Source organism: Geospiza fortis, unplaced genomic scaffold (assembly GCF_000277835.1).
Source record: "Geospiza fortis unplaced genomic scaffold, GeoFor_1.0 scaffold237, whole genome shotgun sequence".
Taxonomy (NCBI): domain Eukaryota; kingdom Metazoa; phylum Chordata; class Aves; order Passeriformes; family Thraupidae; genus Geospiza; species Geospiza fortis.
This window is the reverse complement of record NW_005054319.1, coordinates 1,826,807-1,843,985: the sequence shown is the minus strand read 5'-3', so window position 1 is coordinate 1,843,985 and position 17,179 is coordinate 1,826,807. Positions and strand designations below refer to the sequence as shown.

At 43.9% G+C, this 17,179-nt stretch overlaps 1 protein-coding gene across 4 annotated transcripts in view; it reads right to left on the bottom strand.

Annotated features, from left to right (window-relative positions):
* MAD1L1 (mitotic arrest deficient 1 like 1) overlaps positions 1 to 17,179 on the bottom strand; it is a 352,753-nt gene that overhangs the window by 195,951 nt on the left and 139,623 nt on the right. For all 4 annotated transcript variants that reach the window (XM_005420353.3, XM_031056543.1, XM_031056546.1 and 1 more), the window contains one exon: positions 12,601 to 12,741. In XM_005420353.3, coding sequence (XP_005420410.1) covers positions 12,601 to 12,741 — 141 coding nt within the window. The remainder of the gene's footprint in view (positions 1 to 12,600; positions 12,742 to 17,179) is intronic.

The following is a 17,179-nucleotide window of genomic DNA, read 5'->3' as shown; positions in this document are numbered from 1 at the left end:
AAATAGCTGGAGCTTATTTCACAGCTCTTGTTCCAAGTGTCTGCTCACTCTCCTCCTCTCTCCCACAGCTAGTCTGACTGCACACAACATCCCATCTCCAGCTCTCTGGCATCTTTTTAATTACTCCTCTTAATCCTATGCTCCTTCTTTCAAGACTGAAGAAGGCTCTCAGAGAATCCAAGGAGCAGAAAATCTTCTGGTTTCCCCTCCCAAGGAGTCTGACTAGCATTAAAGACCTCCTCTACTCCTGCAAAGTATTTTCCTTGCAACTCCATGGCAGATCTTGCCAGTGAGCAGCCAGGACCTCCTCAGAACCTTCTCCTCTGTGGAGATGGAGGCTGATCCCACTGCAGCTCTGAACAGATTTACAGCTTTCTCCAAATCCATTGTTTCCTTGTGTAGGAAGGAGGAGAAAGCTATCAAAATGGCCTGAAATCCAAATTTTTAAACTTCAGCAGTGAATATCTTGCGCTACTTAAAAAACAAAAATAAAATTTTGGAATGGATTTGCAAGAAGTAAAAGCAAAACCCCTGCAGAGACAGGATCAGAGCAAGTAAAGAACATCCTTGCACTGCACAAGCCTGGTACATATTCTGTGTTTGCCAGCCCTCAGTTTAATTCTCATTGTAAGATCCTGCAGGAGAGGGCAAAGTGGAGGGTTAATGAAACCAGGATTGAAGCCCTGTGTTTATCCCAGAACTGAGCAGCAGGAAGAGAAGGGAATATTTCCACATGTTGCCCCATCAGTGCTGCTCAGTTTTGGGCTGAAAGAATTAACTCCAGAGGGAGCACTGCGATTTTATCTTACATGTGGTCCATTTGTTTCCCTTGGCCCTTCTGCTGAGGCTGCCAAAGATGCCAGACAGGATGATATTTCTGAGATGTGGGCATTTATCTTCTCTGAGTGAACAGCAACTCATTTCAGGAAAGCAATCCAGCAACTCACAATTGCTTCTTGCTCCAGCAAATGCAGCCTGACAAGGCAAAAGGTGAAAGTGCCTGATGGTCCCATTAGAAACCTTTGAGTTTCCTCACTCCTGAATGCCTGTTGAGCAAAACTGTGCTATACAAACATGAGAGATCTCCACTTGGCAGGGGAAGGGAAGAAGTCAGGACATATGCCAAGATAATCTCAGTTATTCGCTCCTGCCAGGTGCAGGCTGTGTAGAACCACTCCTCCATGGCACAGTGGGATGCTCAGGGCTGGGAGCTCTGCTCCAGAGGCTCCTGGTGGAAAAGCACCACGGAGCATGACAGAGAGCTCTCTCACACAAATACTTACAAATAAGAATTGTCAACACTTGGGTTTTTTAGCTTCTTTGCATGCTTCAATTTTCTTTCTTCTTAACCTAGCAGATAACAGTACACAGATTTACCTGTGCCTAAAAGTGCCTGACCCAGGGCAATGGCAGCTCCTTTGTCCCTGGTGCAAGAGACCACAGAGGAAGGCTATATAACTGTACATTTGCTGTAGGAGTTGTTGTATTTGTGCCATGCAGTAGCCTCCAGATATTCATGAGGACTTGAGTGTGACCTTTCCTTTTCTCTGTCCCCTTTGCTGGCCAGAAAAAAAGCATAATCCAAAGAGCAAGTGGAATGTAGCAGAAAATAATATCCACAATAATTGCAGTAATGTGTACAGTGTCGATGGGCTGTAGGAATTGCACAAGGACTGTGGATCCTGCCTGGCCTAAATAAAAAGGTGCTCATTATCCTGAAAGGAAATGCCTCCACTTATGAATGAGAAGGTCACACTGCATTGGGGAGATAAATGTCATTTCTCTATACAGCTGTGATGGTCTCACTGTCTTCAAAAATGGACCTAAACAGCAAAGCAATAAAAAGCCTGTAGAATTAGGCTGGGACATTATTGTTTTGAGAGCATAAAATCACTCATTTAGAGCTCTTTAGACATGCTTTCCTAGGAACACTTATATATATGTACATGTGAATTTACATTGTGCCTTTTGGGAGTAATAATACATGAAAATAATTAACTGACACTTTCAAACAAGCTTGGATGTGTTTGGTACCACATATGTCGAAAGAATTTGAGACTCACCATGTATTTTATACAGCTGTACACATTCCCAGGAATTAAATCCATCTGCATAGGTAGTTTTGCACTCATCACAGCCCCCCCCCTCCCCACCCCAGGCAGCCTCTGCCAAGCACAATGAGCAGCTTTAAATAAATACCATCCATAATGCCAACAACTCCTCTCTTTTCAGCAGCTCTGCAGGCTGCCATGCTGCAGCTGAGACACAATTAGGTACACTCAGATGATCTTTAGGCACACAGTACAGAGCAATCCCCTCAGAGCAAAGGCAGCATCCATCCCCTCCAAGCAGGAGCAGCTTTGGGGGCCAGGTACCCCCAGCCCAGGCTTTTTGAAGAAGGGGTGTCTCATTTCAGCAAGTGGGGAGCTCCTGCCCCTTCACACCCACATGTGTGCAAGGCAAATAACTAATGAACATCAGTCACTGCTGGTGTGTTCCCCCCCAGAGGAACAGGGGCTGTCACTGCAGATGTCACTGTTGCTGTCCCTGTCACCTTCCCTCATGCAAATGTCACAGACCTCTTCAGAAACCAACACCTCATTTTGCTAAGGTGGAACTGGACCCATGGAGGTCAAAGGAGCACACATTTTATCTGAGATACCAGGGGGCTGACCTATCCTAAGGCTGCATTTTCACTCATTAAATGACCTCTTGTAAAAGGGAATAAACCAGAAAGTGAAGAACTCTGCCTCCATATGTTAATGAGATTGAGAGTTGCCAAAGGTGGGGCTGGTAACAAGGGGCTGAGCAATAATATCTGCCACAAAGATCACTGGTTTAGGGTCTCTACCATCAGGTCAGATCCCAGCTGCACTGCACAGCCTAGATTTTATGAAAAAGTTCAGAGTTTATGGGCTCTCAATAAGTACTTCAATAATTAATACAGATACAGACACTCATCATGTCTTTGTGTATAAATAATGTACAGTGGTAACCTTTATACAAAGAAGCCTCAAATCCTCTCCCATTACACATGATATTCTACTTAAAATAATCTCTACAAAGTCATTACTCTGTTCATGGTTTCTGAAGATCTCATTGGGCTTTTATACACCATTAATACTATAACATATAATATTTCGAGGTTTGTGTTGATTTCCTTTAAAAATGAAAAATATTTAGGTTTAGCAACTCTTCCAAGAATCAGCTTTTCAATGAAAATGAACTGTCTCAACAATTTTCTGACAAGAAGTGAAGTCGATGCCACATAAACCCCATTTGGGAATCTGACGTGTGGAACACAGGCACAGGAACACAGAACAGATAAAAATCAATGTCTTAAGCCAGGAATCAGTTGTGTTTTTAATGTGGGCTTGAACAGAACTAGAAATCTGAGCGTACATCTGTCAAAACTGCAGCCATTAGAGCCGTTTAAACAAATTGAAACCATAAATCACATCAATATGTCAATCGATGTGCCATGCATTTCATAGCCATGATGCTGTCACCACAGCTGGATTCATGGCACGTGTGCTCTGCAGCACTGCCTCTTTTATTAAACAGCATAAATAAAATCCAAAAGAAAAATGTTACAACTTGCATTACAGGGAGATCATGGCTTTCTCCACAACTCTTGACTTCGAGTTTGTTTTGCTGAAAAGCTTTTAGCACCATCAAAGCACATTTGACATTAACACTGATTAAAGCAAATAGATAAATTGCAAAGCCTCTGAGAAAGCAGAACTGTTCCTTACAATTTACCTGGACCACCCTTGGACAGAGGAGATCTATATCAACAGCTTAGTTTTCATTCACAGCATGGTGAGAACTGCTGGGTTTTTCACTTACTCTGCTCCCAGCCTTATCCAAATATTAGTAGGCTGGTCACACTGGAGTGAAAAAGAAAAAGAGAAAAATAAAGAGAGAAACCTATGCACCTTCCTTTGAATTCTGTTCAAGTTTGGACTGGCAATGGTGCCATGCTCAAATTCATGACCTTAACACAAACCAGGCTGAGGAAAGGGAGGTGCTGCAGCCTCTGGACAGCCCAGGCCATGGTGAAAGGCTGGGTGAACAGATGGGAGCAAACACAACTCCTAAGGTGGAGAGGTACTGAGAGTGACCAATTATGGATGTTCTGAAACAAAACAACTGCAATTGGCACTTGCATTTAGGCCCCATTCGACAAACTGCTCAGGCACTAGCTGAACCAGGCCTTTTAGACTAATTAGTTCCCTGAAGAAACACCTCTTCTAGTCCTTGTAATTAAGGCCAAAATAAAGAATCAATCTTTAAAAAGAAAACCAAGACAGCAACTACTGTTGTTCTAATTGCCACAATTACCAAAGTATTAAGTGCATAAAAGTGGATCTTATAATCCTTGCAAACTGTAAATAGCAGGACTGTTGGGATCCACAAGAGCATGGGAACAAGCTTGTGTTGATGTTGTTTTCTCAAAGCATTTTTTCTGTTTATATGTTAAAACTATTTGGTAACAGGATTTCAATAAAACTCTGTAGCTAGACCCCACAGAAATGCAGTTGCCACAACTGTGCTGAGCCTATGTGGAGGCCCTACAGGAAACCCTTGGAATCTTTACAGGATTTTTTTAAACAGAATTTTTTTTTCTGTTTTTAAACAGAAAATAATAATTAAAAATATAATTCACTCCTACAGGTCACCATCATCATGAATTAAAAGATGACACGAAAACATTTACAACTACACACTTTAAATCTTAAATTAAGCAGTGATTATGCAATTATTCTGAAATGAAGCACTACAAATCACAGAATTCAAATCCAATGATTATAAAAATCAACAAATCTCAACAAGTTGAGAACATCTCAAGACTCCCAGAAAAGCACTGTTTAATCTCACTAATACAACTCAGAGCTAGGGAACAGGTAAAATTTCTGTGTAAAACTTTATCCTGATGTGTAATCTTAGCTTTTACTTTTTTTCAGGAGATATTTATTCCTTTCTCCCCAAAGTTGCTCGGTCTCCATGGGCTGTTAAAGCTTTCATTGATGTGAGGAGGTGCCTAAGTAGCAGTTCTAACAAACAGGAGACATTATTGGCCTGAGCCTGATTGATTCACCAAGAGTTCAAGAGATGAGAAGCCCTGGCCTGAGACCCCTCTGGGAAACACAACCTGGACAAGCCCAGCTTCTAGTTTGGAGACAAACTGATCAGTCCTGGCCAATTCTCCCATTTATCCAAATTCTTCAATTCCTACAGAGTCAGGTACCAAAATATTTATCTGGTGGTTGAGCCACACAAACACCCACCACCCACTACAGGAAACTGTGGGCTGGAAGTGCTCTGGAGGATGTGGCACTGCCAGCCAGGAGATCCATCAGCTCATTCCAGAAAGGGACCATATCCCTTGGAAGTTGTTAGGAAACTTTAACCATTCCTGCCCAAGGCAAAGCAGATGTGTGGCACAGCAGTGACCTGGGCTGTAGCTGCACAAGGCACGTGGATCAGATCAGTGCTATCTCAAATCACCACAACTTTCCAGCTTGGAAGAGATTCATAGAGGTTAAATCTCTAAATTAAACACAGAAAGCAGTAGTCCTAATGCTGAAGATTTCTCTGATGTTGCAGAAAACCAAACAATTCTGCAATTGTGGAAAGCAACATTGGAAAATGGTGCAAGTTCTAGAAAAATTTGCCCAGCAATCTCTCTACTGCTTCCCATTCATCCCTCCACACTGCCTACAGCAGCAAGTGATGGAAACCAACATTAAGAACATGCTTCTACTCTTTCAAAGCCTTCCCTCTGAAAAGCTGGAAGCTATCCATTCCTAATCCATTCCCCAAAGAGACTTAATTTGCCTTTTTCTGTCTTCTGCCTCAGAGGGAAGGGACATGCCATCCCTGCTCTGCTTCTGCCTCAGTTCAGCCCCTGCTCCCCAGCTGCTCCTTGCAGCAGGAGGGGATTTGCACCACACTGCACAGAAGCAGCTCTTTTGTGCCATGCCTTTGCTGTGGATGGGGCCACTGCTCCCATTTCAAATGTATTCCTGCTTCCTCCTCCACCTAAGGACACCTAATTGCAGAGCCTGTATCTCAGCACAGACATGCAGGCTCTCCAGTGTAAAGCATTTGAAGGCTCTCAGCATCTCATGAAATGCTCTCCCCTGTTCTATTGTGGCAAATATGACTCATAACTGCACCTCAGTTATCCGCTCTTTCCAATACATCAGTGAGAAAGAACCCAATTTTAAATCTTGTGTAGGAATTTAGACACAGTTCATCTGCTGCTCATGTTTCCTACAGCCAGGGACATCTGATGCTAATCCAAATTCCTTAGGTCAAGCCTCTTTTGTGTTTGGTTATTCACAACACCACCAGAAGAGGCTATGGGAGGATTTGTTCGTACCAAGAGCATTTTAACTGGAGCATTGTTGGGAAGAAGGGAAGATCTTTCTGCTCCTGGCACCTAGCAATCTGCCAGGGTTGAAGTGAGTACTTAGAGCCTGAGTAGAGGACCATTCCCACACCCTCTGAGCAGCAAACCTGGACAGCAGGATGATGATTTCAGCACAGTCTCAGCTAGGCTGGGTGTGCTCCCTGCAGGCTTGAAGCACTCAGACAGCCAGAGCCCACCCTGAGCTCCCTGCACTGATTGGTTGTATTTATCATTGCTGCACATCTTGGCATGACAGAGTCAAGATGTGACCCAGCAAGAGAACAAAGGGCAGAGTTCCCCTGACTGCATCTGCACCAGAAGTGTGACTTTCAGCAAGAGGTGAGAGCAATGACAATTGTCTATCCCTGTCCTTACTGCACTTGAAGAACACGAGAGCTGCAGAGCTGGAAAATGTTTTTCTGTCCTCTGCACTTCAATGTGCAGCCAAGAGGTAGAAGTGTCCTTGAGGCTGCTGGTGTGTTTGCAGCTGGGGGTATTTTTCTAGGGCTTGTCCACAGGGCAGCTTTTCACAGGCTAGAGAAGTTGTCTCAGTTAATGATTCACCCCATGCAAGTTGGTGACAGGACATTCTCATTCCTGAGAATGATGGAGGTTGCTTCCAGTTAGCTGTGGTCCCTGGAAACTGCTGACTTAAAGCCATTCTTAAACTCTCAGAGCATCCATACACTAAAAATAGCTGCAGCAATCTCCCTGTAGTGAAAACAATGCTGGTTTTGCAGAATATCTCCAGTGTAAGGAAGTGCCACGGACTGCTTCTCTTGATCAATTACTGACTTTCAGGACAGATCCAAAATGAGCAATCTCCTCAAAAAAATTAGGAGCAACTGAGTTTTAAAATCTAGTTTGACCAAACAAAAAGTCTCAGATACACAGAGACGGGATCTGCTGCAGCATCAATTAGTTTTAAGAGTCACTGTCCTTCCACAGGGCAGGGACTGTCACCTTTAACAAATCATTAAACCTCTTGGTGACTTGACTTCCTCATTTATATGATGATTATTTGCCAGGTGTTCTCCCAAAACACAGCCACTGGCAGGTGTAAAAGGGAGGGGAGGAAACAAATGACTCACTGACTCAATAAGGTCACTCAGGTCTGAGGGAAGATGAAACACGTGAAAGAGCAGAGATCCAAGATAATCCATTCTGCAGGACTGCCAGAGCACACAGGCCTGACCTGCTCTCCTTTAGCAAAGAAAAACAAATGCTGAGAACCTCAGTGGTTCCTGGGAAGGCTCGAGTCTGCCAAGAGATGCCAAAGCTTTGGGTTCAAAGTGCTATTTCAACAAGGTGTTTGCTTTGTCAGAAGATGATGTTCAGCCCTGTGACTGTTCAGCAATCAGTGGCAGCTGATGCGTGGAGCATCTCAGCACCATCTCTAGAGAGAGCCTGTTTTCTCCCATGAGCCACAGATGAGATGCTACAGTGACAGCAGAAGTCTGGGCAAGTGCAACATATGCCATTCTGGAGTGGCAGGAAAGCTCTAGTGATTCCAGTTTGCTCCTTATGGACATCCAAAGTGAGCACAGTAATCATCTCACTGCTTCCTAAAAGTTGTCACTGAGCAAAAAAAGGTTGGATGGCAGCAGAGAGATAGAGAAAGTAGGCAGGAGAAAGGTGAAAATTAAAACAAACTCCTCTGTACCTTGCACAGGTGGGAGGAAACGTGTCTGTAAAGTTCCCATCACCACAGAAGCCCCTTCTGCTGTGTAAAGGAGCAATCTACCTTTGAGGGAGAGAGGAAATGTGGCAAAGGAGCAAGATAAACACAAAGTGTGGATCAAAGGGAAGAAAAAAAAAGGCAAAAAAAACCTGGAGAAGTGCTGATGGGGGAAGCTGGGTGAAAGACAAGGAAGAACTGTTAGATGCTCAAATTAACATTTTAATGCATTCACTGTAAAATTTAAGCACTTTAAGCACAGGGGTGGCTGCTGAGTAAAATCCCCTAGGAAAGGAGCAGATTGATGACTTCACACCACAAAATCAGCAAGGTCCAGGTTTCACCATCAGCAGATTCACTGCAGTTATCAGGGGCAGATAACGTGACAATATTTGGCCTCAATGAGTTTTGAGGTGACCAGTAATGCCTGTGATGGAATAAAACCACAGAACATATGGCATTTCATGTGCTGAAACTGTCAGACTCACAATTAACTGATTAGAGTGCATATGGTGCTCACAGACAGGGGAAATCTCTCAGTGTAAAAGATGCTGGAGACCATTGAAGGTGTCAGCATGAGTCTTCCTTGCAAATCTCTCTTCATTAAAGTTTCGTATGGAGCCAGGAGTGTTGTAATAAAATCACTATTAATGCAGTTATATTTATGATTATCTCCCTTTTGTGCAGCTGGATTTAACTTTTCAAACACTAAACTCCACATCAAAGCTTTTTCACAGTGGCTGCTGCATACACAGAAGCTTTTTGTTTTGTCATATTTAGCTTGAAACTAAAAGCAACGAGAGCTAAGGTGGTAAAAGTAAACCAAGATTGTCAAGAAAACTATTAATATGACCAGTATCAAAACAAAAATTCACTCTGCCATAGAAATACAGTTACATTTCTGTTAAAGTATTTGTAACAGGCTGGCCAGGGACAAACTCATTCCCTCTCCAGTTCCAAAACACATTTTTAAAGAGATGGTGAGTGACACTTCATTAACCACGTGAAATGGGCTGACACAGCCTGCTTGCTTTTCCAGCCACCATTTCAGATTTTTCTTTGCATTTTTCTTTGCATCTGTCTGTGCTTTACATTCAACACTCTGTAAAATGATTCCTTGAACCCCTCCCCAGCCTCGTGAGCCCTGTGGAGGAGGGGATTGGGCTGGGGCAGTTCTGGGGTGGAGAAAGCAACTGCATGTCCATGTGTTTGCATGTGCGTGCATCACAGACCCAGCTTTTCTCATCCAGCATCACTGAAGGGGATTTTAGAAGCTCCCCATCAGCCTTTCTTTGCCTTACAGTCCTCTGCCCCATCAGGCTCTGACAGGAGTGGTTCTTCTGCAGCATCACCTCTGAAATGATCTGGGATGAAAGCATCCTGCTGTATCCCAGTTTGTGGAAGGTGCCTGTGATGCAGGCGATGTCTGCTGCAGGCAGTGCAGTGCTCCCAGCAGCTCTCCAGCCCAGCAAGGGCTGGGGCACAGCTCCCTGTGTGCCCTAACTCCATCCTCCCAGCAGACACCACCCTCACACACAGCCCCCTCCCGAGCTTGCACACTCCTCTCACATTCCCTCTGCTCTTTCCAGCAGCTTCCCAGCAGAGGACCTACCAGAGACCTCATTCCTTAATGAGTTAAAAGCTGTTGCCTCAGCCCAAAATCTTCTTCCCAGTCCCTCACAGTTTCCTCCTCTCTCTAACTGTATTATCTCTATCACTCCATCTTCCCCACAGCTTCCTGACTGCTGCTGAAATGGATGGGGAAATCTCCCTTTCCAGAGTAAGGAAAAAAAAAAACGTTATGAACATCCTTTTTTCCTCCTTTGTTTTGTCAGAAATTGTGTTTCTGGTAACAGATTTAGGCAGGCAGGATAAACAAGAAAAAAGAAACTATTAAGGGGTTCTCTTCTAGGGAACACAGAAAGATTTTGTTAAATTCAGTACTCTGTAGCAAAAAATTTAAAAAAGAAAAAAGGAGAAAACACTGTGATAAAAAGTCATGGTTCATAGTGCAAATGTTAAGATTTATGAACAAAGCTGAAGGGCAGAACCCACAAAATGTAATGGAGGAGGATGCATTTCCCTCAGAGTGCTCTAGGGCTTTGTTAAACCCCAGAAACCCCTGGGCCACAGCAATACCTGGAGCCTCCCCAGCAGAGATGGAGCACACAGGGACTGTGTCCCTCTGTCTGCTGGGCACCCACAGCAGCACATCCCCTGCTAGCTGGTGATCTCGACTGTTTTCCACACTTCAGCCATACCAGCCTTCCAAAAAGTGTCAGCCAGGCCTTTTCAGCTCAAACCCATCACTGCCCCTCTCTGCAGCCACCCCAGGCTCTGTCTGGAGTAGCTGTGCACTGCTTGCTTTGCTGGATGCTCCCAGCTGAGCACTCCTGGCTCTCCCGTGCTCCTCCCCAGCCCATCCACACCAGAGGCTCCCAGGATGCTCCAACCCTTCTGCCACACTGATTTAAACATGCTCAAGTTTCTTTTTCCTTCCCTCCTCACCCCCTACAGAGGCTGTTTCTCCCACATCTCAAACACCTGAGGCTCCAAGGTGCCTCATCCCAGCAGTTTGCTCTGTTTGTGAGCTGAGTCATGCAGGTGTCAACATTTCCAAACCTCATGGGGAGGCTCAGCAGAGCTGGGAGGGTGCAGAGCATCAAGTCAGGAGTTATTAATAGCTGCCATCGACCATCTCAGCAGCTTTGATCTACTGGCAGCTGATTACAGCTGCTGCTCCTGATGATGAAGCACCAGGGGTCCTGCCTGTACCTCACTTTCTCTTTCCAGTTTTCAAGTTTTTACTGGAACAAAACACTTTTCCCCAAAATTTCAAAACAGATGGGATTCAGCAGCCAATCTGCAGTCAGAAAGGCAAACACAATCAAGCTGAAGTGCAAAATTGTACTTTGGGAGGAAAATATCAGGTCTTTGAATCCTGCTTCTAGCAAAGTTTTAGAGGTTGACATCAGACACAAGAAACCTCCAGAGAACACATCTCCTTTCTGAAATTTTCCACGTACCCCTTAATCCATATCCATGAAAATAAACTTAGAGTTTGTTCCCTATAAATAATTAAAGGCGTAGAACCAAATGGTTCCCACACTATTCCATGCTTTCATCTGAAGAAGAAAAGATAATTTGCTATTGCCTGAAGACAACACAGCACACCTGATACATTCAAGGAAACAATTCAGAAAATCTCCCTGCAACAACCTAGAGCCACTGTTGGGAACAACTAAGGAAGCAGGATAAAATAGCCACCTATCCCTTTATGTCAGCATCATTGAATCCTGCTCTGTCTGCTGGGAAGCAATACAGTGTTCAAAAGACAAAACAGAGAAGCATTCTGAGGCAGATGAATTCAGGCAAATTTCCATTTTAGCTGGTGTTACCAGCTAACTTCTCTACCAGGTTGCCCAAAACTTTGCAGAATTCATTTTCAGAGAAACAGCAATGAAATGGATCTATACCAGGACACTGATCTACACCATGTTGTGCTGTCCTAAGGATTTAAAGATCACTGGAGCCAGTACTGCCTGAAATAAGTTCCCATCTCCCAACACAAGGAAAGAGCATTTTTAAAGATGCCAGAAACAGAGTTTTGTGCAGAGTGAGACAGTTCTCTGTGTCACTCTGTGACTTGAGCATGAACTCAATGAGCAATTTCTACCATTCTACTCCACTTGAGTTATAACACCTAAATCTACATGATGATGGAATTAGACACGAAGAAAAACTCACATACTTATGACTATTGTAAAGCCTGATGTAATAAAACTGCCAAGCTTTAAGATCACAGATATATTCCAAATATTTCAACTCATGACCACAAAACCCATTCCACTAAGCACAACAGAAGAGAGGAACAATTTGGCCAGCGCAGGTTAACTTTAGCTCACCACAGTCACATTTCAGATTCCAAAACTTTAAAAAGAGAACTAACAGAATATAAGAATTCCTTTCAGAAATACTTCTATCTTTGGGCAGAATGTTTTCTTTCTTAGAGAAAACCTAGTAAAAAGCACTTAATAGTGACCAGTGTTCTGGGGTTTTTCAGGCCCAAGAAGTGAAGAATTTACAGCAGACGCATACTTTACTTATTGAACCCTTAAGTAAAGCTGTTGCAAACACAAGTTGCTCACACTGTGTACAGCAGAGCCTTGATTACACATGTGATGGAGTGAATCTCTTCCACTACACCACGGAGAAGACCCCACACCTGCTACCCCTTCACAACCCTTTCACCACAGAGAGTGGTTGCCCCTCCAGCCATGCAGTGCAGCACAGCACACTCAGCACACCCAAAGATGATTATTCTTGGCTCCTGCCAGCCTCAGTTGCAGAGCAATAACTCGTGCCTCTTATTGATCCCAGAATTTCAGAGCACGAACGCCGCAAATCTGGCTCCGGCGAGAGCAGATCCCGTCACCAGGCAACTCAATCTTAGCGGTCTCAACTCCTGCACCCCTGGGCTTAGAGCAGGATGCTGCTTTATTACCTCCAGCTCGGTGTTGTGAGCGTGCAGCTTCTGCACCATGTCCTCGGCCTCGCGCATGCGGCGGCTCAGCTGCGGCGAGTGCTCCGCCGGGGTCAGCTCGCTGTCGTAGGACTCCAGGATCGCCCGCATCCCATCGCGCTCCTGCCGGGAACAACAGCAAAACACACTCAGGGATGGAGGACCAGAACACACACCCTGCCAGGAACGGCAGCAAAACATGCAGGGATGAAGGCACAGATCACACACCCTACCAGGAACAGCAAAACACTCAGGGACTGTTGGACAATTCCCTGTTCTGACCCAGAGATGGGGCAACTGAGAGGTGTTTTAAAAACTTTAATTCCATGTCGCTATACAACACAAAATAAAACAATGTGGACACTGGGATCTCTAAGGTAAAAAGAAGGGCAGTTTAATTTCTAACTCCAACATTTATAGATTTTAAAAAGTGACAGTGGATTGGAGGATGACAGTGCCACCTCTCCAATGACACTGGACAAACCAATAGTCCATCAAATTTCTCCTCCTCCAGAAAAGAATGTAAAACAATAATTATTTCAAGAAAAGCGCATGAGAAAGTTCATTACAAGAATGTAAACATCAGAAGGCTTAAACTTAAAAAAGAACAGGGCAACAATTCCATTTTCAGTCTCATGAAAAGGGTGAGACAATACAGATGTTATAATTCACACCATCACAATCAGAAGCCAACTATTTCTTAATTACAAAACACTATATAAGTGTTTCTTGGCCTATCAGCTTCTTGCCACACCATGCTGTAGATGCCTTGAAGCCAATCATCTAAACTACCCCCTGTAGGTCCTACTACAATGCATCTTTCATAGTTCCACTTCTCCAAAGTATCTAGTCTTATTTGCAAGGCCATCCTTTGAAACTTGTTTCTAGCTCCATTTCTCTCTCAGCAATACCTGTCCTATTCCATGGCATTTCTGAGTCAGCATTTCTTGTCTCAAAGTTTGCATACAGATGAATAGTATGGGCCTAGAGAACTCTCTACAAATCCATTTCCCACATGGGATAAAGGCCCAGACCACACACCCTGCCAGGAACAACAGCAAGAACTTTTAAGGATAAAGCCCCAGAATGTGCTTCAAGAGCCTTCTGCATCTTTGCCCACTTTGTTCTTTTATCCATCAACTCAACTCTGATGGATGCAGGCTCATCATCTTCACATCAGCATCAAGGCACAGATGAACACACAGTTCTAATAAAGTAAATGTTGCTGCTGTGAAAAGTGAAAAATTAGACTTTCTTGTGTCTATAAAACCCCACATCCTTTGCAGGAAAGCAACATACAGACACTCTAACAAGCAGATGGCAACTGAAAACAGAGCCTGCCTTCTTCCTGGAGACACTCTTCTAATTCAACATGGCTGAATGGGTTTCCTCAGCAAAATATTTAGTGTTGTACTTGACATTTTTCCTGCCAGAGCCTCAGCAAAGAAAGAACAGAATTGTCACAACAGAAATGAAACAGATTTGACATCGAACAAAGTGGCTGAGAGCAAATATCCTCAAAATGGTATGTGACTTATCACTTGTTAGATGCTGCAACACTCAGTGCTTGTAACAAACATTTTTTCAGAGGTTAATGTCTGGCAGGCAGTGTTGGGCTCACTTCTCTATCTACTGGCAATTATAACCAGGCATTTGCAGAGAAAGACAAACAGAAGGATCCTTCTCCCCTCCCTGACAGCAGCTCCCCAGCTACAAGGCTTGGGCTCAGAGCTAAATGTAAAACTTTTTGTGTGGGCTGCTGGCTGAAATATTCCTAATGCACTCCCAGTTTCAGAAGCACCTAATGCCTCCCCTCAAGGCACTGATGGAGAGGAAGAATGAGGACAAAAGGAAAATCTGAAGAAGCCAGGTATGTTTAAGGAGGTGGCTGGTCACACTGCAGCGTGCACACAGAGATTAGCAGCTGGATGAAGAGTTTCATCTTTTGACTGCATGGAAGAACCTTGATGCTTATGAGGCTACAGAACAGGGTCAAAGCAGCACAGGCCCTTGGCATAAACCCAAAGAGCCAGAACTCTGAGGAAACCTGAGCAGTGCTGCCCACCTTTCACTGCTGAAGTTTGCTACCTCCCCTGCTACACAAATGCAGGAGCAGCCTGGACAAACCAGCTCCTTGCTGGGAATTCTGCCATCACAGACAAAGTAGTATCAGAAGATCACTGGGCTGTGCAGTTCACATCCAGCCCAGGCCAGTGCAGCCCTGCATAAACCCAGCTCAGCTGCATTTAAAAGCTTCACTTGGGCAAATCAGGAATTGTTGGGGCAGGAAAAAAGGTCCTTTTCCCCACACCCCTAAATGCAAAAGGCTGAATTTCACATAGTGAAGGTGACCACCCAGCTCAGCCTGGATACAAAGGTTATCTCCTCCTTCTAAATCTAAAGGTCAAAGACTGAATGTGGATAGCAAGTGTCCATGTGGGAAGGGAAGGAACATTCAAATTCAAGGTGTGACAACAAGACTGGGGGCACTGCCAGAGGTACAGTGTGTTCAGAGCATGTCACAGACTGAAAGGTCAGCAGGTAAAAGGACCCCAAGACTGAAGGACAGCCTGGGGCTACAGGAACTGAGTTAATAAAATTATAAAGAAAAACAGGTTTTAACATAAATAGTACCAGCAGCTGTTACCAACTCCTTGCCCAGATTTGACTGAAGAGAAATATTTTTCCAGGGAAATAGTTTTGCCATAGTTTAGAATTGTTCATCTGATGGACACGTGAAAGGAAACACCTCCACAATACTGAAAAAGAAGAAAACCCAAATGCAGTCACACCTGCCCTGTAATGAACTTGTTAGGCAGAGAGGCAGCAGGACAGGATCTCTCCATCCTCCTCTTCCCCCTCCAGTACTTTCAGACATCACCCATTCCACCCATGCATTCTCTATAAAGCAAACTGCTTTTGCTTGGGAGATGAATTCCATTCCCCACTTACAGCCAAATCACTTTCTAGAGCACAGAAGAGAACATAATGACAGCATTTAGTGAAGGTATTGGTTTGAGCTTTGCATGTTGTTGCAATTAGATTTGCAATTACAGCATCCTCTCTCCTTCTCTCACTCCGAGCTGCTCTGCTGCCCTAATTTTCTCCTGAGCATCTTTCATCCATGTGATAACTCACCACTGCTATGTTCTCTCTGTTGCAGCAGGGGCAGTCCCAAAATCCTTGGTGTTTTTTCAAAAGCAAACAGGACCCCTGGCACCTCCCATCACACTTGGCTTCCAATTAACTGCTGCATATGAGCTCATTTGAGTCACCCCCATCAAGACCCCAGCAGCTCCTGGGCTGTCAAGTACAAGGAGGACAAACTCCAGCTTTTATGTGAGCATGGGAGAACTGCATGGGAGCATGACCAACCCCACAGGCTGTCTTCCCCCTAAAATCAACCACAGCCCTTGCCCTTCAAAGCATCTCTTTAAAACAAAGAGTAAATTGTCAAGAAAAAAAAAAAATCACACATGGTAAACACAGCAGAAGCTGTATTGGGAAAAGAAAAAAAAAAGTTCTGAAAAGCTGAACTAAAGGGTGGCACAATTAAACACTTGATCCTGGAGTTTACTTAGCCTCTTTAATTATTTCTAAATATTAATACGATTAGTGAAATCAATTGTCAGCTTCCAAGTGGTCCCCAGCTCCATTTTTTAAATTTTTCCCCATCAAGAGCACTTACTAAAAGCTTTCCCTCCCTCCTAAAGATCTTGTTAGTTTGGCAGGAAACAGAAGTTCTTGTTGAGAAGTCCTCTGTCTAAAAAGATTCTCTAAAATGTAATCCTAATTTAGTAATTGCTGCAGTATTCCTCATTCTTCATAACCCATCAAAATCCTCCCCAGGCACTTTCAGATGCCCTTTCTAACCTTATTCTAATACAGCTGCTTGGCTGCTTCCTATCTGGAGAGTATTCATCAGAATTACTAAAAAGCAGTTCCTCTGGGAATTTCCAAAATTTCCCCAGCACAGGGGAAATCTCTGCTAAGTCACCATGGCCCTACCCTGGCACAATTCCAGGTGATCTTTACCTTATCCAGTTTTAAATCAACACTTGAACAGAAATGTAGCTCATTCCAAACATGCCCTAAATGCAGAATAATAATTTTGATGTTCATTACAAACCTAGGAAATTAATGCCCTACAGCAAACCCTGGTGCTGCAGCTTGCAGCTGTGTTTGAGGAGATGTAAGTTTGAAAAAGAGGAAGGATAGTGATTTTTTCAAAGGTTGAACAGTTTCCCTTCCTTCTGCCAGCACCAGCCCATTCATCAAATAAATATTCCTCCCACTATTGCATAAGTAACTAAGAAGAAAATACATTTTATAATTTTAACCAGAAACTAGAGCTAATCCCTTGAAAATGTGCTATGGGAAAGAACAGGATGGCACCTCTGCAAAATGCCACCCCTAAGATGAAGCTTCCCCCCAGTCCTCCCACCAGCTCCTTACTCCCTCTGTGTAAAACCAAAATTTGACCTGGCTGACAAGTAGCTAGAAATTCAGAGTAAGTCCCTTTCTGCAGCCTTCACACCCCAGAGTGGTTTAGAAACAGCAG